Source organism: Diadema antillarum, unplaced genomic scaffold (genome assembly GCF_040938485.1).
Source record: "Diadema antillarum isolate AM-2024a unplaced genomic scaffold, OU_Dant_1.0 scf00000087, whole genome shotgun sequence".
NCBI lineage: Eukaryota > Metazoa > Echinodermata > Echinoidea > Diadematoida > Diadematidae > Diadema > Diadema antillarum.
The window spans coordinates 1,233,209-1,258,576 of NW_027270976.1; the positions used below are offsets into that span (position 1 = coordinate 1,233,209).

The 25,368-nt window shown below is 37.4% G+C and overlaps 1 protein-coding gene across 1 annotated transcript; it reads right to left on the reverse strand.

Annotated features, from left to right (window-relative positions):
* Positions 1-2,469: 2,469 nt before the first annotated feature.
* On the reverse strand, positions 2,470-22,703 carry LOC139718013 (intraflagellar transport protein 43 homolog A-like). Its single transcript, XM_071629500.1, has 7 exons — positions 22,588-22,703; positions 12,601-12,726; positions 8,583-8,668; positions 6,938-6,976; positions 4,657-4,703; positions 3,525-3,673; positions 2,470-2,990 (listed from the first exon to the last, which is right to left on the reverse strand). Exons 1-7 carry the CDS (start codon positions 22,684-22,686, stop codon positions 2,811-2,813), a joined length of 726 nt encoding a protein of 241 aa, XP_071485601.1. The 5' UTR covers positions 22,687-22,703; the 3' UTR covers positions 2,470-2,810.
* Between the last annotated feature and the right edge of the window lie 2,665 nt (positions 22,704-25,368).

Below are 25,368 nucleotides of genomic sequence, written 5' to 3' on the forward strand. Positions count from 1 at the left end.
ATTTTCATGGAGCCACTTCTGTTTCACATTGCTTTCCTGGACATTCATCTACAGGTGTTCAGGTCTGGCACAGAAGCTGATTTCTTTTGACATATATTTGCACTTTGATTAATTGTGAAATACAATATCTATAGTGTTTTCAGTGTAATGCACAATATCATGTCCAGTATGTGTTTTAACAATTATTATGAAATTACCATATGGTAATACAATGCATGGAAAATAATACAGATCACACAGTAATTTTATATAGACCTTTATGTATTTCACACATATTCACATCAGATAGAAACCTTCCATTTTACATATCTTACACATGTCAAAGTACTAAATGTACATAAAAAAAATTAATTACATAAATAAAGATACGTTTTTAGTCAAACTTGACCATGAATACAAGGGATATTCACTCTTCCAGTAGTCTGCTGATTGGACAATGTAAGGAATTCATACAGTGATTCTTAGTGAGAAAGCATCACAAGAATAAACAGGGGTTCACCAAAAGAGGGCAGTATAACTTCATGACCAGCATGGCTTGTTAAAAAGTCCTATCCTGGGTGGAATTACAATCTCATGCAGACTGAGCAGCCACATGTGTCCTGGACATTGAAAGCTTGTCTGCTCATTTTCATCACCTAGAGAGTTATTTCACTCCATATTCAAGTTTGTCCTTTATAAGCAGTACAAAATACAACAGTATCAATGGCCAACATCAGTATCGGACATAGGTATGTACAGGGATTTCAAAGTTTCCAATGCTTGTATGAAACGGCGATCTTGTATGTCATAACCACATATACAAATTAGACAAAGAGATCATGTCATTGGAACCACATCATGCATCTTCCACTGATCTATCATCAAATTGTCAAAACTATCCTTTCTTGTCATGAAATGAAAGAGAAAAACTTGCACACTTCATAACACATTGTTTTTATGTTGTGAAAAACTTGTGACAATTTTCAGAGAAAAGGGGTTGAAGCTATGAAATCACTGAGCAAAACTGGGCGTATAATAGAATGTTTGTGCACACACCAGTGAGTGATTTGCACGTAGTTGCAACCAATGTCACTCTCCCAACTTGAATATTCTGCATGATCTTTTTATGGTGAGCCTAAAATCGAAAGCATATCTTAATGTTGGGTAGATTCAGACTGTGAAATAAGTGATTTATGTTTGTGTTTAACATACCTCTTCAGGATGATCCCTCATCCTATTCATCCACATACCAATTAAGGGAGTTTCAACATACATATCTGAATACTATATATAACCTGAGAAAGAACTGTGATCTTTAGGACCAAAACTTCTTGACCTACCACACGACTTATGGATGCAAATTGGTTTAGACATGGGTTACAACATGAAAAATCCACAACAGCTAAAGAGCAGACGAAGGGAATGCAAATGATGCACATTCCTGAAAGCAGACATTAATCAGAATACAATTCAAAATTCTCTTTCAAAAACCAAACTACAATGTGAAGTTGCAGAATATCATCATAGTCACTGGTTCTGGCCACAGAAAAAAGTTCTCTCTTTTCATATATTTGTTTTTACACACAGGTATATTCCCAACTTAAGAATGATTAATTTTTTTTTCAAGGTGCGGAGTAACAGGACGGAATCATATGCTTTTCAAAAATAAGTTTTGCGGTTAAACTTGATAGTACTTTTAACTAAAAATTATCAAAATCATGGAATGTGAGCCATCTTGCTAACACACATCAAGTCTAACACAGCATGACTCATCCGTTCAATTAATTTGACAATCTTTATGTAAGTTTGTTACTCATGTAAGGACACAGATATTTGGTTCTTCCCATTCCAATACACTACTGCATAACTAAACTAGTTTTCATTACTACGCATAATGTATGATGACTGACGAATGTACCATAGAGACTAGCCCAAAGTCTGCTTGTGAATGGGGTTTAACCAGTTTTAACCAGTCTTGGACAATACACATACATACAACAATTGAGCTAGGAGGTACTGCAGATGGTAAACCAATCAGAAATCTGCAAAACAGCAGTAAAGCAACACTTTCCAGTAGCCTGAGACAGCACCTCTGGGTCAAACATAGACACAGATCACTAACAGCACACTGACAGGCAGGAGATTCAGCAGCAAGATTTCTTTTCCTACCTACTTCAGTGTCAAACAATATTACAGTGGACTGCCGTTATAATGAAGTCCTCAGGACAGGCAGTTTTCTTTCATTATATCGAAATTTTGCTATAACAGAACAAATAAACAATAAAAATACATAGAGCCAATAATGTTGCAGCCTGAATTTTTATTTCGTTGTAACCGTGTGCGTTATAACGGGAATGCACTGTATCTGCCTATGTATGCTCTGCATGCATACTCGACAGACAAGCTACCGTACAGTCATATGGACAACATAGAAATTGTTGGGTTTTTTTAACCTGAGGCCCAGTTTAATTGTTTACGAATCTTGTCTATCTGATTTTTGGCTGACATCGCGGCCGACTTGCGAGAGATTCACAGCCCATGAGTTGAGAAGCACAGGTTCATGACATAGTAAGTCTCTCACTCAGTATCTGTTCAGCAGGTGTTCAAGACAGGCACAGCTGACAGGCACAGCTGCCTGTCTGAAACAACAGAATGCTTACTTTTATCTTGACTCCAGTCACCCTTGGAATATTTTGATAGGGGTCAAAATAGTCATAGCTTGGGAAAAAGGTTCAAGTAGGGGATAAATCTACACTGTCCTGTGAATTGCTGTCTTTAGCTGGGAGGAGTCCGAGTTAAGATTGATGTGGTCCTACCACTGGGTGACTCCTTCAGGCTGTGCCAGCAATACTAGTATCAGAAGTCTGATTGTTGGCCTGGTCCCACTCTGTCTGGAGCTCAGAGGAAACTTCAGTAAAGAGATGGTCCCAGTCCCACGGCTTGTCCTCTTCCATCACCTCAGACTCGGCTGCTAGTCCTTTACTCAGCAGCTTCAGGTCTATCTCATTGTCCTGTGGATGTATCAATACATATCATGAGTTTAGACTTACCAGTAGGCAATGAAGAGGTCTTACAGTTAAGCCTGTATGCAGTGCTTGTAGGGTGTTTTGACACCTTACTGTCAAAAATTGGTATCTACTATCACAACATCAAGCATGACATATCAGCTCATAGCTACAAGGCATCAAGCACTTATCAATTTGACTCTTCATCTCAAAATATATGAATCAATGTGTTTGTGTAAATGTTATTTTATAAGTATCAACATAATCTTGCAAATGTTGTGTACCATTTTGACTTTCTCATAGATACATGCACAACATGGCTACTTCCTCATCAGAGATAGAAATAAAAAAGTAGCACAACTGCAGAAAATTGAAGTTAATTAAAGTCAGGTCTGGCATGAAACAAGTTGATTTACTTGAAATAAGAAAACTTCAATCTATGATGCATTTTACAACATTTATCATAATTTTGGTACATCATAAAACCATCTTTAAGGATAAATCACAAAGTACATGGATGTCATCATAAGAAAGACTGACCAGGGTGAGGAGTTGAGAGTGCTTCAAGAGGTCATTGTCCAGCTCCCGGTATGTGATGACCCTGTTGACCTGCACACTGGGTGGAGCTGCAATCTGAGTGGCCAGGTCCTCCTCTTGGACGTCATCCAAGTCAGGAATAACTGGAATGTCTGTTAAGAGCATGGTGGTCCAGAAATAAAACTTTTATCTTGCTTAGCCTTAGCAACAGATTACTCTAAGCATACACCGAGCAAGTCTACTTGAAAATGAGTAGAGACCCTTAAAACGACAACTTATCCCATTTCCAAAGGCACGTCAATAAGCACAGCATGTTGATTTAAGGAGCTTATCACTGTATACACTGGTGTATTACCTCTGCGTGTTTGTGTTTGTGTGTGTGTGTGTGTGTGTGCTTGTATTTGGGTGTATGAAGGTGCATGTGTTAGTATGTGTGTGCATGTAGGCTTGTGTTGAAGAATTTATTTATAAGTTATGGCAGTAAGAGAATTTAAGAAAGTATCATAGATTGCAAAGTATTCATATGGATGTCACTGGACAGTACAAAAAAAAAAAATCTTCAATGATCAACTTTGCAATGTAATTTTTATAGACATAATTATACAGACAGTAGTATGTCAGGATTGGTGGGGAAATTCTGTCAGGGAATATGTCTGAGAGATTTAGGCCAAATAAAAGGGGGGGCAAGGAGAAAATGGAAGAGGTTGGTATATTATGTATGTATTCTGAACATGGGAAAATGTTAAATGTATATTGAGAGAGATGGAGGAAATAAGACTTGATCTTAATTTGTGTAATAATTTCTTTATAACTCTACGTAGGATCTCTTTGGTTGCCAATGCATTAAATGCAGACTCTACTGGACTAGGGGACTTGTAACACTGAATGCAGACAGGGTAAGGGTGCAGTAAATGTGTACATGTACGCTGTGCAGATGGCATGTTCTGCATACAAATGCTTCTTGTCGAGTAGCATGGGGGAGGGGAGATGCTATAATGGCATACCCATACTAATAGATCTTATTGGTACAAAGAAATTGATACAGTTCAGTTATGAACAACGAACTCCTGAGAGAAAGGCAGACAATGAAGGAATTTTGACTTCAAGTCTGAAGGATGTAGGATTGTACACTCACCATCATCTGAGTCCTGCTTGTTTGAAGTGGTTACTTCTGGTTTGTCACTGTAAGCACACGTTGTTTCATTGACAGGTGACAGACAGACAGAGAGGTGTACACGCAGACAGGTGTACATACAGACAGAAAGAGAGAATGGAAATTTCAGACTTGGCATGTTGAAAAATGACTCTCACAATTTAACTTTAACTCAATTTCAAAGTAAATTGTACCATATGTTGTAATGATGCATGATATTACTGAAAGAAAATCAAAACAGTATGACACCTTTTGCAATTATCACTTTTATGTAGATTGATGACATGCAAACACACACATGGTGTATGAAAGGGTTATGGTCCAGATTTGAACCTTCCACTTCAACAATTGTTAGACATGGTTACAACTCCAAAGCAATTTACTAATAAATTTGTTCATTGAGCTGATTTTTAAAACTGCTGGACAAAAACATGTTTCTAGCCAAGAAATGACTGTGAAATCATAAAGGCTCACTGTAACTTCTGCAACGATTTACTGGTGGTACTTGACTATCCGACTAAACAAGCATTATTTTGTATTGATTTTCTACTTTTTGAAAGATATACAAATGGCTGATCCTGTATCACACAAACTATCCCACCACCTCCATCATCAAAACAATACTAGCATATGAGGTGGAACAATTGTTCAGCTGGACTGCAGTTTTTAAACCAGCTGTTGAGACATGTCAGTAGCAGTGATGTCCTACAACTGTAGCTGCAAAAAAACTTTTAAACATAAAAGATGCAACTTAACATTGGCAACAAAGGCAAACCTGTTTCCAATTAGGCCAGGGGAGAAAAAACAAATAATGATGATAAAATTCCCCACATGGCCACCTTGATTTCCTTTGTTGTTGTTTTGTTTTTTGTTTTGTTTTTGTTTTTTTTATGCACTAATGATGCTTGGCATTAATTACATGTACCTTTCTGTAGTATTATAGGACAATACAAACACTATAGTAGTTTCCTTTGAACAAGAGAGTGATACACAAAAAACAACTGGTGAAAGGAAAGCATCTTGTAATTTCCGTCACACGCATTTAAAATATAACAAAGGAAACATCAGCTTAAAGTTTGCATTGCTAGTGAAAGTGTGACGACAACATTCACGTACATATAGCACAAATAAATCATATCTTGAAAGTAAGAGAATGAGAGAAAGTGGTGGCCAAGAAAGGAACAATAAAACTCAATCTTCAACCTCTGAAGGTACTATCACAGACCAAGCTTCTGGCATCAATATCACTCGAGACTTAATAGTTGATCACATCAACTTGATTCACACTAAAGTGAGCTTCAGTATCCTTTATTCTCCTACCTATCTAATAAACTCTTTACATTGAGAAGAGCTACCTAAATGTCACAAAAGCTTCTGTTTAGTTGAAAACAAATTGTCTATAAATTCATGCACTTGCTTTAGGACAACCACTGGCAAAGGGGATTCTTTTCTTTTCCTTTTAAGTTTTCAACCTATAAGGAAAGTAAAATGAAAACTGCAGAAAAGTAAATGTTACAGTAAGAAGCAATTGTGAGCATAGATTAGTGAAAAGATAATGCAGAGACAGAGATAGATTGTAACACTTGAATTTTGCACCATATGAAAGCACAGAACAGTCACAGACTGGTGCAAACTAAGTTTTAGCATGAGAAACAAAGCACTGATAGACTTGTGCAGACAGGCTTCATGATATGTTTTTAAACTCTTTCTAGAAAGGTTCATATCATAACCACTTGACCATGAAAGATCTATAATCACTGATCGTGGTACATGATGAAGATCATATTGAAGAAATTTCCTTTCTTATTACGACCACTGTGAACTATCAGCAACTACATGTAAATGATATCAAACAGGTTTAGAAGAGAAAGAATAATGTGTACAATCAATACACCACTGTAGGCATGAGGCTATTCAAACAAAAACCTGATACTGCTCACAGGGAATCGTCTCTTGAAACAGCCAGAAATAGGGAAGAACAATTTAAGTCAAAAGAAAAGGAACGAGTGCAGCAATTTATTATCAATACATGTACCATCCAAAAAAAAAGAAATGCAAAAGACAAAGAATGTTGAACACAACAGGTGCATGTCAAAAAAGTACCTGGCTAAATTCACTGTAGGAGACAGTAAAAGAAAACAAAGGTGACAGCAGAATACCAAAGAGAATTGCTGTTGTTATGAAGCACTTGGCACTGCAAACAGTCAACCACGCAAAGGGTAAAGCTACCCAAGTCAGAGAGTGGTTTTCTAACCAAACTTACTTTGCTGAAAATGGCTCCAGATCATCATCTAAGCTTCCACTGGTTTCATTAATCAAAAGCCAGACATTTTATGCATTTCAGGATTAACATTCCATGAAGTATCATCTGTGAATGACTTGATTGTAAACTCATACTTGTGCCTACTTTAATTGATACACTACTAAAGGTACAACTGTCTTCAAAAAATACATGGTATATGACTTAGATTTACATTCCTGATGAATTTCTATAATTATACTCAACAACAAGTTCACATGCTATTAAACGGATCTAGGGCAATTACCCACTTGGCAATCACCCGCACTTTCCCCTGATCCTAACCCTAATCCTGAACCTGATCCTAACCCTAACCCTAATCTTTACTCTAACCTTCACTAACCATTTTTTTTTTTTTTTTTTTTTTTGGGGGGGGGGGTTAATTGCCCTGCTACTATTCAACAACAACCCCTCTGCACAGTACGTTTCTTGCCAGTTGTGCCCATAATACATTCTTCAATGGTCAATTGAAAGGAATGAAAGTCTCTCGATGACAATGATACAGCTAAACACATCTGCATTTATTTAATGAATGAATTAATTAATTTATCTATTTGTTTATTTATTTTGTCTGTGAGAAGGCCGTGATCTGAGAACAAAACAGCTCTGAAGCCAATTTCTGCATCTCTGAAGAGAAGCAGCTGCTGAAACTTAACAGTGGAGACCATGCCGTCATAACCGTTAGTTAATGATATGATCATGGCAGGTGTTGTCAAGGGATACAGGGAATTACGTATGTATTAAAGCCTGGCACACTACAGTGGTAACTGCCAAGCAATGCAAATACAACACGGTATGGTTATGATTACACACGACTCTCAAAGATTATTACCTTTCTTATCTTTGAATACAATCTACAGCTCTATAGATCCAGATATTACATTCATTTGTAGTCATCATTTTAGACTGATAATCATGCTCAATAAATTTGTTTCATGGGATTTAGGGAATTTGAGTAGTGGTAATCCCAAACGCACATACAACCTAATTCACTGAGGCTGCACAGTAACCAACACCATCAAACACAGATTAGACTGACCAAAGGTCCAAAGTACATGTATAAGGTGTACAATGTTCATTATATAACATCCACGGCTTCTTTCCGTAGACTGCACGTCATGCTTTTGAATGAGTTCAACAAGTCATTGTTCAAGAAAAAAATTCTATTTAACTTTGAAACATAGACAAACTGTGCTGAAGAATAGGTCAATTGTTATGTGATGAGAGATTAATGCGTGTGTCAGCAAACTGCTATTCAGGCATACACTGAATGAATAATTGATCTTAAAATAGTATTAGCAGCCACCCAGTTAGGATGGACACATGAACTGTGCACATTTGAATGTACAATGCATCACATGCCTATTTGCAAAGTACATACATGTATTTCCTCATGAACCATAACCAATCAAATTATCAATACTTCAACTTTGGATTGACTCAAAATTAGTAAAAAGCATGCTTACCAAACAACACCAAATCTCAATAAGCACTGTGAGGTAAAATATTGAAATATGCTTACACATCATCCTGAAAATAGATTGACAAATCTGAGAATGACTCAAGATGACAAGATGACAAGAAGAGACAGCCCTGGAGGAAAACTTACCGTCTCTTGGCAGGCTTGGAGGAGTCGTCTCCCCATCCCGTCTGTCTCCTCGGAGGACGAGATGGAGGGGCATCTTCAGAGTCAGCCTGTGGGAGACATCAAGACAGGAGATTGGTTGGATTACCAGCCAATCACTTCACAGTATTCATGTCACAAGGCATACAAATTTTCAAACCTTGCAAAAAAAGAAGTTTTAAGAAAAGTGTAAATTGATATGAAAAACAATAATGAGTCTACACTGTACATATGCCACACCAGACAGAGTTAACAGATGAATTCAAATCAAGGACAACCACCTCCTCAGAGATTTCATTTTTCATTCTAATACCAAAAAGTGTCATAAAACTTTTCACAAAAGGAGCACACTGAACTGATGTTTTAAAGGATACCAGAATAGAATTGAAGGATTCAGTATCCACAGTCCATCCACCTTTGAGACATCACTTGTTTGATTTTCAGGAAAATTTAATAGCATCATTTCTTACAAATGCTCTCGAACCCTACTTTCTGTTGCTTAGCTCCATCTAATCTCTTTCTTCTAGGCAAGTTACAGTAATTTTATTTTGAACAACCATAAGCCAAAAAATAAACAAATAAATTAGATAAATGAATAATGATTGAAGCATGGTACACATTCACAGAGCATGATGGAATAATAGCTTCATCCCTACCATTCAATCAGCACACCTCAACTCTTTCCTAACAGATGGAGAAACTTTGGTTTTCATAGACCTCTTTGTTTCATAAAGCCAGTTTTTGAGGTTGATTTCTTTGCACTTTAAGAAACTAGAAATGTCGCTAAGGCGACTGATGCCTCCGCCATAATGCATGATTCTCCCAATAGGTGTATAGTACGATGTCTTCACAATGTGTGATGACAGTTTCACATAACTGGCAAAATATCGAAATAACAGGTTTGTCAAAAATATCTTGAATGTTCACTTTCCACGAACTGGGTTTGCTATAATTGTCTATTAAAGAGTGCAGGTACACATATTTGGGGAATTGAAAATTTTTACTTGACTTCTGACCGACCTTATTATAAGTTTATGCATTGAGTATAATTTTCAAGGTATGAAGAAAGAGTGTAATTACAGTACAAAATATATATATTTTTTATTCAAACCTGACCTTTGACCTTAACCTTTGACCTTTGACCTTCTGGCTGGAAATTTCCAAGAGAATCTCCATCAAGTAATACATGTACATATATTAAATTTTAAAACTAATAATGCAATCGTTGCATATACTAGTATATGAGGGAAATAGTAACATTTTGAGGAGTTGACCTTGACCTTTGAACCCCCTGACTATTGACCCATGACCCTTAAATTTCCTAGATAATCCCTGCCAGTCAGTACATGCATATGTACCAAGTTCCATGAAGATATACATTGAACCATTTGCGAGAAAAGTGATATTGCAACATTTTCACCTAACCTTTGACCTTTTGACCTTTGGCCTTATGACATGAAACTCTCTCTGGAGAATCCTTACGCAGTAGTACATGTCTACACTAAGTTTCAAGAAAATAACTGCGGGCATTGCATAGATATGGGGGAAATAGCAACATTTTTAGCATTTGACCTTGACCTTTTGACCTTTGACCTCTTGTCAATGTCAATAGAATCTACTCAACTAATTGTCCCATCATACATCATCCTTGGACCAAGTTTGGTGAAAGCTGCTTCATCCAGTTTTGAGTTATCACATAAACAGATAAATTTTAGGATTTGACCTTGATCTTTGACCTTTGACCTCTGTCCGATTTCACTGAAAAACTAATCAAGTAATTGTCCCATCAAATATCATCCTCCAACAAAGTTTGGTGAAATTTGCTCTATACAGTCTTGAGTTATCGCGTAAACGGATACAATTTCATGATTTGACCTTGACCTTTGACCTTTAGCCGATTTCACCCAAAATCTTATCAAATCGTTGCCCCATCATACTTCATACTTGGACCAAGTTTGGTAAAATTCCAGTAAATATTACTCAAGTTATCGCGTAAACGAAAGCGGACGGACGTACGGACGTACGTACGGACGTACGTACGGACGGACGGACAACCCGAAAACATAATGCCTCCGGCACCACTTCGTGGCGGAGGCATAAAAAGAGCACCATTCTCTATCAAAGTTGCGAACAAGACACACAGATCAGACTGCATGGCTCTTTTTAAAACACAGTCAGTGTCATCCCTTTTGAATTCTGTCTTTCAAAATTTTAACTCATACATTATGGCCAACACACACTGTACTACAAAATACCAGGTATGATGAAATACAGGTAATTGTAAGTGCACATGTAACTGATATAGGAGCATAATTCTTGCCCTATCATAAGTGGTGACGAAGGAAGTGGTCTAGTTGTACCACTGCTCTTATCAGCGTTGGTTAGAAATAAATCAAGCACTTGTAGCAAAAATATTTCAAATGCTTAAGTACACAATAACATAACGTAGGTATGCAACGAAAATGAAACATGAAAAAGACAAATATCTCAAGTACACCTACATCGTAACAATATGCATCACTAATTGTAGTCATTCTACCAAACCCTTCATTGTATAAAGCTGTAGAAAGATGAAAACACATTTTTTTTTCTAATGCATAGGGATGCTTTCCAATAAAAGTGTCTACAAAAATAAGTCAATTAATAATGTCAGAATACATTTGTTGCCACTGAGAATACATAAAACGGTACTATGGTAGTTCCACCATCTCCCACACAGTCATAAACCCAGTGAGTTAGATAACAGCTTGTGTTCTATTAAGCAAGTACAGTTTACATTACCACCAGCTGAAGAGAAAACTCTTACATCGTATCTGGCAGGTTTTGATAATTTTGCCAACTCCTTCTGGAAGAAAAAGTCAATCGCTGCCATTCCGACTGGCACATCTTCAACAGATTCCTGAACTAAAAGCCCAGCTCCATATCACGTTTTGTCTCAGGCGTAGTCTGCTATTGCACTGAAAGCCGTCTGCTCTACGTGCGATACATATATACCCCGTGCCTAATCCTAGCAATAGTGCAGCTAGGGAATGCCCTGTTCATCCCCTTTGAGAAGCATACAAAGACAGCACACACTGGCTGACACACACATACACAGCCACAAACACACACACACACACACACACATCCTTCCACCTCCTGTGTATTCTATGGCCTCTACAAGCACACCTCTTGGAAGGGGGTGTGCAAACACAGTGGTCACAGACTTCACTTTATCTAGATCTTGCAGTTGCCATGGTTGCGAAGAAGCATTACCTGGGAGGCAGATATCGGGTTTCTGGTCTTTGTTCATACCAGATGTGGTTGAAGTAGCAAAGGATTCTGTTAAAATATGTATTCATAAATCTAAATAAGGTAGAAAATCTAATATTTTTGTAGTTCTTCTGGTCCAGTCCAGCTATGATCAACTGTACAAGACAAACATTACCATTTGTGCTATGGTCAAGTATCAAAGGATAGGCTTACTTAGAAATATAATTGTAGGTCAGCAGATTGATCTTACCAGGGAGGTGGATGCCACCTCCCTGATGATCTCATTTAGGGTTCCTAATTACTGGAGATAGTATTGCAGAATTTTGGAAACATAGTAGGCCTACCTTCCTGACAGGTTTATTCAGTCTGTAAAGCATACTGATATCTCTCAATTCTCATGGTTATAAAAATGCACAATATATATTTTTGGTATATATTTCACACATTATCTTTGTTATTGTCAAGATGTAATAATCAAACAATGTACACGTACATAATAAATATTGCAGATCAGCAGAATGAGCTTGCATCCTAACACAGATTTTTACGGTGTTTCTATGGTTTTCATTTTGGTTCTTCTAAAATATTGTCAATATTCACCCCCCCCCCCCAAAAAAAAAGAACTATTTGGACACCAGGCGGTTTTGAATAAAGGACATAAAGACTAAACCAGCATTGATCAGACTCAAGAGAAAACAGAATGAAGAGTTGCGGTGATATAGTGACTGCACTATGGCATCCAGAGGCTTACCTGCTCCACCCCAGAGGGAGAGGGCGGTCTGATGCTATCAGCTGACTCATCTCCTCCTATGTCACCGTTAGCCTGGTTGCTGTTTGCCTCCGCTGCTTTGCGGGCTCTTCGTCCTTGCTTGGCGCTCTGACAGAACAAACATAGATGCATGTATGCAGTGACAATGAGTACCAGAATGATTGCACAACATTTACATCTAGATTGACATTATTATGAAGTCATGTCATTAAGGTTAAGTGACATTGTGCAGGGCAGCTAGACAAAAATTTTTAAAAAAGAAATAAAAAACAAACAAAACATTTGGGAGGTGGAAATCATATCATGGTTTTAACAAATTAGAAAACTGCATTAAAAAAAACGTCCATTTCAAACTATTTACTGTATAAGCTGTTATTTTTGCGAGGGTTTAATTTTCGCGAATTTTGCAAATCTCAGTTGGACCGCAAATTTAAAAACATGCGAAAATGTCACCATACACTAAGGTAGTAGTGCGCTTATGTATGCCTCTGTGTCAAATCGCAAAAACAACATCTCGCAAAAATGTCTGTGACCTCTTCATTCGCGAAAATATCTGTACGCGAAAATAATAGCGTATACAGTATATTGTACTTTTGATACAGAACTAGAGTTTGCTCGGCATTGTAGACCTGGTATTCCAGTCCATACTAATTTTCAGACTTGAAACATAGCTGGGTTTAATCAATCATGAGACTTAATTCTGTTTGCTTAGAACTGTAGACCAAATACTACTGTTGTACACTGATTTAAAGAAGAAAAACGAAGTGTCAAGAAATAGAGATAAAGGTTTCAGTATGAGACTTAAGAGATGCAAAGGTAATGGTGAAGTCTACCAAACTCTACACTTTGTATCAACAAACAGTCACATAGGCAAGCTGCAGAAACATCTACAGGTGCATTTGTTTTTATATTCTGTGTTTGACACACTTGAACTTTGGACAATAGTTCATTCCAATACAATGTTTGTAGAGCATGGTTACTGTTCCCAGTTACTAACTGCATATTGTAAACTTCAATTTTCTCATCATATTTGACCCTCTGAAAACGATCTGCACTTTATTGCACTCATACAAACTAGAACTATCACTCATTGTGATTAATATACCCCCACCCACAACTGAGGGAATTAGCTCAACCAGGATTATCTTTTTTTTAACTTTTTAATGAAAAAAAAATTACCATGGCAATGCACTGTTCAACAGTGAATAAATGTATTGCTCCCACATCTCAAGTCAAGTGCTCAAAAACTGAGTGAGCAAGATAAATAAACTGACGATTTCTATGGTCTTTATTAAAAATTGTGTAACCATAGCAACGCAATGTTGGACATTAAGAAAAAAATGAAGTTTGCACAACTACATATATCATAGCCGTCACATGTGCCAAATTTCAAGCCAAATGCTAAAAGAATGAGGGGCTTAATTGAATACACAATATCAGTGTATCATTTTCATTCAAAATATACTGTTACCATGGCAACACATTTTCCACACTGACAAAAGATTTTTTGCACATCTAGGTAATGTAGGGGTAACATGTGCCAAATTTGAAGCCAAAATGCTCTAAACAGAGAGAGTTAGGAGAATTGATATGTTTGTATGATTTTCATTCAAAATGCACTGTTACCATGGCAACACCTTGTTCAACAATGATGAAATATGAAGTTTGCATATTTCTGTACTATAATGGTTGCATGTGCCAAATTTTAAGCCAAATGCTCAAAGACTGAGGGAGTTACCTGAATCCATATTTTTTTATGATTTTCATTCAAACTATACTGTTACCATGGCAACACAATGATCAACAATGACAAAAGGTTAAGTTTGAACATCTACGTACCATAGTGGTCAGGTGTGCCAAATTTCAAGCTAAATGCTCAAAGACTGAGGTAGTTACCTGAATCCACAATATTTTTGTATGCATTTTAGTGAAAAGATGCTGTTACCATGGCAACGTATTGTTCATCACTAACGACAGATTAAGTTTGCACATCTCTATGCTATAGTGGTTGCATGTGCCAAATTTCAAGCCAAATGCTCAAAGAGTGAGGGAGTTAACTGAATCCACAATATTTTTGTATGATTTTCATTAAAAATATGCTGTTACCATGGCAACACATTGATCGACATTGTCGAAAGATTACATTTACACATCTATGTACCACAGTGGTCATGTGTGCCAAATTTCTGGCTAAATGCTTGAAGACTAAATGAAGTTAGCTGAATCCACAATATTTTTGTATGCATTTTCGTTAAAAGATGCTGTTACCATGGCAACGTATTGTTCATCACTGATGAAAGATTAAGTTTGCACACCTATATGCTATAGTGGTTGCATGTGCCAAATTTCAAGCCAAATGCTCAAAGAGTGAGGGAGTTAACTGAATCCACAATATTTTCGTATGATTTTCATTCAAACTATGCCGTTACCATGGCAACACATTGATCAACAATGACGAAAGAGTAAGTATGCACATCTACGTACCATAGTGGTCACATGTGCCAATTTTCAAGCCAAATGCTTGAAAACTGAAGGAGTTAAGCTAATCCACACATTTTTGTATGATTGGTTAAAAAAACTGCTGTTGCCATGGCAACCACGGCTTAGAGACCAAGCATTTGCTTAAAAACATATGCATCAAACACATCTTTTGCTTGTTCTTGCTAGCAATTGCTTACGATTTTCCAAGCTCTGTAAAATGAGCTTGAGCTTTTAAATTTGCTTAACAGGGACATTCCCTTTTAAAGATAATATAAAGTGGTACCTCAAAAGTTTCCCTGAATTTTTGTGTTTCAGGTTAAAGTACCTTTCATATAACTGACACTGTGAGACTTACTCGCCCCAAAGTGCTCTCATGTCTCAGTAATCATGCAATTAACTGCGACCAGCAGCCCCATCGTACACATAGCGTAATGGGACTTCGCATTGTAGCATTCAGGATCATGACAGATTTAGTATCGCGGGTAAATATCAACTTAAAATCCAAAAATTTCTTCAATTTGAACACTTACAAATTAGGTTGAAGTATTGAAAACAGGATTCGGGTAACGTTTGGTTCTGACAATAGTCCCTTTCTGTTCAAATTGATGACTGAATGTGACTCGGTCGAGAGGACCTTGGGAGAGCTACATACACTGAATACTACGGCCAGCGCATGGGCACACAAACATCTTATCCGTTCATGGATTTGAAATTTGTGCGCATGTGATGTGTGCGCATGCGCTGGCCGTAGTATTCAGTGTATGTAGCTCTCCCAAGGTCCTCTCGACCGAGTCACATTCAGTCATCAATTTGAACAAAAAGGGACTATTGGCAGAACCAAACGTTGCCCGAAGCCTGTTCTCAATACTTCAACTTAATTTGTAAGTCTTCAAATTGAAGAAATTTTTGGATTTTAAGTTGATATTTACCCGTGATACTAAATCTGTCATGATCCTGGATGCTACAATGCGAAGCCCCATTACGCTATGCGTATGGAGCTGCTGGTCGCAGTTAGCTATGCGTACACATGTTTTGTATGGGGCTGCACGCTGCTGGTCGCAGTTATCATGCAATAATGGTTTCGTACAATACATGTACTACCTCACCGCCGTACGGCGGCGGCTCTGGTACGAAACCATTATTGCATGATTACTAAGACACGAGAGCACTTTGGGGCGAGTAAGTCTCACAGTGTTAGTTAAATATGAAAGGTACTTTAACCTGAAACACCAACTAAGACAAGGAAATTCAGGGAAACTTTTGAGGTACCAAAACTTTATATTATCTTGAGAAGCATTTCCATATTCATAAAAGAAAGACCACACTTTTGCAGGAGTGGTACATTTGTATGAATCTACAAGAAATTCCTCCTAAGTAGTGTAAGAAACTTTTTCGTTTCGACAAAGGGAATGTCCAGTGGTTAGCAAGCGAAATGTGATGAAAAACAGGTAGGATGTCTGACTTCGGTGGAGAGCAAAGAGACCTCTCTCCACATGCGATCTGGCACATCCGGGCTACTATAAGCAGGGATAGGAATCAGCCAGTACATGTGCATGTATAGATGTGTGTGTGCATCTGTGTGTGCATTTATGAGTGTTATTTCATAGTTCCTTTGCTATGTCAAGAAGTGTTTCCGCACAGACATGCCCTTTAAAATACATGCTGTCACACTCGCCTTTGTTTTTGAGTTCGCACAGGCGTGACGTCCTTTTTGTTGAAAACGCAAGCAATTGCTTATGCGGGACAAGCGAAAGGTAAAAGCACAAGCAAAAGGTTTAAATGCATTGATATGGATATAAGCAATTGCTTAAGCTAGATCTTTTGCTTGAAGCAATTGCTTCTATGCTGCGCACTCCTGGTTGTCAATCATGGAATCAGAGTGCAAACAAGATACTTGTTGTCCCGAAACGTCCGCTGGTACGGACCCAGTATTTTCACACCAGCCTAAAAGTTTGATGATGCATTGAAGCAGAGAAAGAGAGAGAGAGAGAGGGCAAGCTAGCATTACTGATTGTATGGCATAAATCATAGCAATAATTTTGGGTTAATCATTTCAGCTAAGCTTGCACAGAATGATAAAACTAGAAATGTCGCTTTGGCGACTGGTATGCCTCCGCCATAATGCATGATTTTCCGAATAGGTCTAGATAGTACATGTGGACAATGTGTGATTACATTTTCACAAAATTGGCAAAATATTGAAATGACTAGTTTGTCACAAATGTGTTGAATGTTCACCTTCCTTGACCTTGGTTTAATTGGATGAATAGGAGAGCATGTATCTAGGGACTTAAGGACTTTAACTTGACTTTGACCCATTCATACATTTAGGCATTGAGTAATTTTCAAGGTACAGGTGTGGAGAAAAAGTGCAATTTCTGAATTGAATAGTAAATTGTTACCATTTTCATCTGGCCCTTGACCCTAAAATTCATAAGATAATCACTTTCAGGTAGAACATGCATAATTAATATGTACTAAGTTTCAAGATAACTTGAGCCACTTCCGAGATATGGAGGAAAAAGTTAGTTCAGCACTTTCACTTGATCTTTGACCTTTTGACATTTGAGGCAAAAAAAGAAGAAAAAAAAAAAACTTTCCAGAGAATTTCTATTAGGTTACACATGCATACACCAAGTGTAAAAAAAAAAAAATAACCCTGCTGGCATTGCATAAATATGAGGGAAATAGTAAAATTTGAAGTGTTGCACTTGACCTTTGACCCCATGAACCCTACATTCTCTAGATAATCACTTCCAGTCAGTACATGTATATACTATGTTCCATGAAGATACCTTGAACAATTTTCCAAGGTACGGAGAAAAAAAAGAAGCTTTAATATTTTTACTTGACCTTTTGACCTTTGACCACTGACCTCATGACCCAAACTTTCACCAGAGAATCTTAATTGGGTAATACATGTATACACTAAGTTTCAAGAAAATATCTTCAGGCATTCAATAGGTGATATGGTGGAAATAGTGAAATGTTATGTATTTGACCCTGACCTTTTGACCTTTGACCTTTGCCCTCATGACCCAAACTTACACCAGAGAATCTTAATTGGGTAATACATGTATACACTAAGTTTCAAGAAAATATCTTCAGGCATTCAATAGATATGGTGGAAATAGTGAAATTTTATGTATTTGACCTTGACCTTTTGACCTTTGAACTTGAGCATGTGCACCTTAAAGTTGATAGGCACAACTTCACCCCCTAATACACATACATGCCAAGTTTCATTAGGATACCTCAACAGGTTTTGATAGTTACCTTGTCCACAAAATTCATTACGGACGGACGGAAGGACGGACGGACGGACGGACGGACGGACGGACGGACGGACGAACGGACGGACAACCCGAAAACATAATGCCTCCGGCACCACTTCGTGGCGGAGGCATAAAAACCAGAGGGCTTTGGTTAGGAATAATCTTCTTTGAGAAAACTTAAATTAAAACAGATGAATGTTTGTGGCAAGGCCAAAGACAAAAAATAAATAGATGAATAAATAAATAAATATGTGAGGAGAAAAGACGATGAGAAAGACATGGAAACTATTTGAAGAAAACAAAGTTGTATAGAATGTACATGTAAGAAAGAATAGGTTATTTTCAGGGCAGCCCTAGTGAGCAGCCAAAGTCAAAGTAAAAAGATGTATGAGTACCAATACTCTATCTCAAAGGTACTGTTTACCATTGGACGCAGTGGTTCTAAACACATTCAAGTTATCACATTTGATACATATAGATTCGTAGGTCAGTTGTAAAACATCATAAAACACCCTACCATATAAAGATTTTGTAATATAGCCTAAAATATAAGGAGATTTTCTCACTAAATCATAACTGTAGATGGTTTAGTCTAGAAACAATTTTATCATAACTATTGTTCACATTTTGTATATATATATACAATGGTATCTAACAATTCTCACAATGACTATATTGAGTAACTTTTCTACACTGGTTGTTTCTATCCGTAACTCACATTTTAGAACTATTTTGAAGCACTTAAGCTGGGTTATTGCTTCATCTGCAATTGGTAACATTGCGACTGATACACAATCGGAAGTCTCCAAATCATTTTGCTATTGATTTTGAATCCACAGGAAGCTTCTCTTCTACACATACAGCGATATCCAGCTTCTTCCTCCGTGTGTATGGATAGAAACATTGTGACACGCGTGTGGCTGTATCCAGCAACTCATAATATGGAAACAATTGCACATGTGTGGCTGAATAATAAAAGACACACGCATGTAGTTGTAGCCTAGATGCTATAGATTTACACTGCACTTGACTTGCTTCTTTTAGAAGGCAGGGGGAATACCCTAAACTTACATCAGTACAAGTCAAGGTAATTTGCACTTGTTTGCAAAAATTAAACTTTGTGGCATTCTCTTTAGGGTAAGCCTACCAGTATTCGGTCACTTATCACTAATCACGAGCCAGCAAGTTATACCGCCACAACACACACTAATCACATCATTTCACATACTGGCACTGTCGTTCACAACAGGAAAGTCCCTTAGTCCCCTCCATAAATCCATCCAAAATCCCAAATTTCAGAGCCAAAAATGCAGAATTGGCGCAACTTTTCCGAAGCCAATGTGAATCAAGCCTGGTTCTAAGAACTCTGAGTCGCTGAGAAAGTGCTAAAAATCAGGAAATATGCTGTTCTTTAGCGGGAATTTTTGCTTATCGCAAGCTCAGAGTGTGATGGTATCTGCAAAAACGCAAAAAGAAAAACGATATTTCTGTATGAGCCAATGCAGTTTAATACTTATGTACAAGGGTTGAATGCAAGTGCAGCCCACTTGCCAGTATTCAGTCACAACCGAGCACCGCAAGGTAACGTCCCCGATGCAATTTTGCACCAACAAGGTATTGTGCAGCATATTTTTCAGCAACCTTGAACGCACAATGATTTTGAATGCGCATATCACCTGACCAAATTCTGATCGCAGTGACCATATTCTGGGGGATTTTCAAGGTGATGATTTTTTGGAGGAATTTTGTGAAATTCTATCATACATTTAATAAAATGAAAATTGAAATTACAGAAATGTGATACAATGTATATTATATTTAACATACATTGCTGTACATGTATGTATTATTTTAGTTTAAAAATATAGCAGGAAAGCTTAAATGACCGAATACTGGGGGTAAATGGTTTTATGCATGTGAAATCATATTCATAAACTGCAGCACTTTGCCTTAACTGTTGTTTACATTTAGGGGCATTCGGGCAATTTACAGCCCTATATTGTCAGCACGAGATTCTACCCTAATCGAGCAGTGTGTGCGAATTCAAGTACCTATCAGGCACCACTGGTTCGACAGCATGTGTTCCAGTATTGTGCTGTGTGCAAGTGCGCGACATTTTGCGTGGGGATGCAGTGTGTGTATGTATCAACGTAAGTGTGTGTGATGAAAGCACTTATGGTACACCATATGGTTGCTCTCATGGCGCGATCGAGAAGAGACAAACAGGGTGCTGTGCACTGGTACACAACGGAACGCAACCAGTGGTAAACATTTGTCCTTCATTCATGATTTTAAATGAATGGACACTGTGTTGTTATCTCAAGCAGGGGATCAATATTTAACATATCGCAGAAGACATTAATATGTCCACTGCCTTGGCCAAATCATTTTGTGAAATGATGAAAGAAAATCCAAAATCTTATCCCAATTCGTCACTTTGTTGTCTTTATATTGTCTTAACAGTTGCCGATTTACTCGCCCGATCGGCCCCAACCAGACTCCATGCAAAGCACACACTTGTGTACAGCGACACGGCTGTGTATCACACAAACAAGCCAACTTTCTCACATTTTGCGCCATGATCATGCCAATTTTCTGAAATGTAACATTACATTTAGTATGTAAAGCTCGATACCAGTAATCCAGCAGGGGAGAGCAAAGGCATGCGATATTGCCATCGTACAGTGTTCGATGTGTCGGCTACGCAGCTAAAAGCACAGTGAGTGAGGTGGGCTTTTAGTGACCTTATCACTTGTCAAACGGCGTTCCATACAGCAAGAGAAGTTCGCCAGCTGCTCAGTGGGGGTGGTTCATGGGATATCACCTTGGCGTACTGGGAATGAGGTACCAATCCTGTACAATGTACATAGGGCTGTAAAGTGCACAATTGCCCAGTTAGGTTAGTCTTGATCTTGTCATCCAGCATAGACAGAAAGATCCGTCTGTCCAGAGGAGTCTTTTATTTTGTTGTTTGTACAGCTCTCCTCCAGAGACAGACGGAAGGTTGTACCATGCCTCACTGTATGGAAGCTCTTAACTGGTCACTGTCTCTATGGAGAATTGGGTGAGCTACTGCACTGTACCATCTGTACCTTACCCTTCTCGATCGTCTCTAATTCACAGCCCTGGATTGGCAAATTTAGACTTGTATAGCAAAATCAACATTTCAAGAATGCATTGCCCTCACCTGATTAATGAATTATCCAACATTTTGGTAGAATTTTCATGAAAAAAGACAAAACTACCAGCCTGTCGATACGGTCGTAACAGCTCCTCAACAAATGAATCTGTTAGCCAATCACATGCGAGGTACACGTTTTAAATGGCGACTTACAACTAGCGAACGACGATGTTGCGATATGGATACAAATTTCTGTGATCTAATCTAGTTATTAAATACTGAGAGTATTTTGATTGCACAATGTGAAAAAGTTACCCCAAATATTGCTGCATAAAGTGTTATGTCATGTCAAACTTGTTTGAATGAAATAAAACTGTATGAAATTGGGTTTAATAATATATCATACAAGTTGTACAACGTTTACACGTCTGTGCGCGACCATCGCTGGCATGACAGACCGCAGAGCATCGTAAGTTTAATACAGGATCAGGATCAGGAGCCAGTGGGATAGCCTTTTATGGTTACAAAAGAGGCTAACCCCGTCGCGGGTACGTATTTGTCCGTATGGGGTCGCTGCTGCGGTTAAAAAGAGGCCAGGGATTCTGTGCAGCCAGACGCAGTCTCCACGGAACAAATCCCCGATGACCAGATATATAGACCGATCTTTCAGTCAACAATCGACAATCAACATCAACTGCTCATGCTCCGACTCCAGCGCAGCACTCATGACTGCACACACACACACAAAATTGAAAATTCATAACTTTTTTTTTTAACACTTACAGATTGCCAATCTTCCACAAACTTTCTCACATGTTATGTGTTTTACTGATATTGCTGCATTCACTCAATCCACATGTATATCAAGGTGAATTGTCCTTTAACAGAATTTAACCACTGATTTGTATTTCTCTTCTACAACTACTGTACTAGCTAGCTCACTCCATCAATATGGCATCACTCCACAGCTCCACAGAAACCCTACTCCAAAATTGGTACACGGGACCACAATACGAAAACCTTGGAAACACACCAAGCGAGCATCGAAGATCGAAAACGGACAAAGTTTGCTTCCATTTCAAACTCACTTACCCTCTTTCGACCCGTAAACGTTAAATCTTCGTCCATTGTTATCTTTTCTTCAAGGTCAAATCGAAATCCTAACAAGAAATGTCTGTGTAAATTCGACATACATAAGCTCGTTACGAGCTAAAAGAATTGTCGCCTTCAGTTGGTTTGTAAACATCTAATCGACGGATTCTGGTGGCGCTCTAGCGAAAAATGTGCGATCGAGCTTTTGGCTAGCGACCTTTCATGTACTAGTAATGTGTCGATCATTTCAATTGCACGAAAAGTTGGGCGAGTGATATAATTGTCCAATCAAGTGTTGTGTAAAGAACGCACATCCTCGCGTTAAAGGGATGAATACACAGTACTGTACTCAAATGAGGATTGCGGTTTCAACATTAACACTACCTGAATGATTATATGAAGTATTGAAAAGCATACAATTCGAAGTGGAATTCAAAGATTATTTTATAAAATCGATTTTGAAATGCCTGAGATATCTAAAAACAAAGAGGTCCTAAAGAAAAGTGTGAACCAGCTTTTATCAGGACCTCTTTGTTTTACTAGTACCTAATTTTTTGATATCTCAGCCATTTCAAAACTGACTTTCATCAACTTGATTTGAATTTCTCTTGAGTCATAATTTTGGTCTTTGATATTTCATAAGAGATTTGTAATTATCTCACAAATAGATTAAATATGAATCCCCAATCTCAACCAAACTATATGATTCCTTTAACGAGCTAGAAAATGAGCTTGTCAACTAAGTTGTTGTTGCCACATTCAAGACTGCATTACAATTTTTTTAATGGAAATTTTGCTAAAATCAAACCTTACTAGCCATCATATTGCAGGGGCAGATTCAGGAATTCTGTATAGGGGAGGCGCCTTTACAAAATTAAGGGGGGGGGGGGCGCACGTGCCCCTATTTTTCCTTTCTATTTCTTTTGTTTTCACAAAATATAAAGAGGGGGAGCACGCCCAGTGCGCCCCCATCTAGATCCGCCACTGTTTTGATCATTGTAGTGGCAATTAGGATGATTGTCAGTATCATGATCACAACAGGGAGCCTTTTGGTGGTAATGCATGCCAGTACTGAGTAACCATAGAAATATATAAATATATTAATATATAGATATATGAATATATAAATACATGAATATATAAAAATATAAGTATATAGATATATAAATATATAAATATATGAATATATATATATATAAATATATAAATATATGAATATATAAATATATAAATATATAAATATATAAATATATAGATATATAAATACATAAATATATAAATATATGAATATATAAATGTATGAATATATAAATATATAAATATATGAATATATAAATATATAAATATATGAATATATGAATCTATAAATAAATAAATATATGAATATATGAATATATAAACATATAAATATATGAATATATAAATGCAAGGCCTATATTGTATACCTCGTTTGAATGAACAGATGAATCCTTGATTGTGATCAAAGGTGATGAAGTCATGGAAACCTGCCAGGCCGCCAGGTAGTAGCTACAGTGAAAACTAGTGACTAGGTATAAGTTCTACCTCAGCATACAGTATTAGATGAGTGTTGAATTCGACAAATATGTCACCTTATTCATTTACCTAATTTTATCATATACAGAAAATGAAAACGCTGCATAATATATATCATTGTGACTTATTGTGAGATGCATATCAATACATCTTGCACCCATATCTATCTTTACGCATTTCAGAATTGTGTTTTATGTAAATTCCCCGACCAGCCTCTTTGAACGACAATTTCATTTCAGTGCCTTAATTTAGCATGAATATCTTGAGGTAAATGTGATGCAGTTATAAAACAAATATTGACAGTTTCTTTTCGGGCCAAAATTAACGATTTTATTTCATAGTAATTTTTTGAACACCATTTTTGAGAAATCACTGAGGGTACATTGGCTTTTCAAACATACCCCTCAAACCAGTTAATATTTACATACAAGTGTACCATCTAAATATTTTCTAACACAACAGAGCTACTAAAAAGAAGAAGAAGAAGAAGAAGAGGAGGAGGAAGAAGAAGACACCCCCCCCCCCGTGTTGTTTTATAAGTATCTCCATGGTTTACAGTCCTGAATATTTAGCCTTCATTTCATTGATATTTTACGGTCATCATCATTATGACAAAAATATTATCATAGCCATTATTGTCATTTTGGCCATTATTTTCCCACTATGCCAAGGTTAACCGTTGTCATTTTTTTTCGCTGGTGTATAGTGCTGTTATTTCTTACTTTGTAAGCCTATTCTTAGATTGGCAATACATGTACAAAGATAACTGTATACTTAGTACACATAGCCATACCACAGAAATACCATACACATTCTGTGAGCCATGAGTGATCCTGTGATCAACCAACTTACGGTGGTTGTGTTGTGCACAAAGAGGGTAGAAGCTAGCACTTCTACACTCTTGTTGTTTGTGTATGCACAAAGATCGTGGCTCAATTCCAACTCAAGAGGTCAACCCAGGTCAACCAACAAACTGGGAGTACTTCAGTATCTCAATCATTGGTGACTTTTTTTTTTCGTTAGTTATATTATACTACATCCCTAGTACCTTTTCAATACCCTCCCCCCCAAAAAAACAAACAAACAAACAAAAAAAAAACACTTTTGTTAATACATCAAAACAGGGACACATGCTATATTTTTGTTTGTAGCCCAGAGAGGCTTGTTGCTAGTTGCAACCTTCGATCATCATAAAGACAGAATTGTGACTGATCCAAAATTCGTTAA

Bases quoted from the DNA above. Each gene is read 5' to 3' on its own strand.
- LOC139718013 (XM_071629500.1), bottom strand. From the start codon at position 22,686: ATGTCGAATTTACACAGACATTTCTTGTTAGGATTTCGATTTGACCTT. The intron at 8,669-12,600 runs GTAAGCCTCTGG...TGTCTCCCACAG, and splicing joins CTCCCTCTGGGGTGGAGCAG to GCTGACTCTGAAGATGCCCC. The intron at 2,991-3,524 runs GTCAGTCTTTCT...ATACATCCACAG, and splicing joins ACTCTCAACTCCTCACCCTG to GACAATGAGATAGACCTGAA.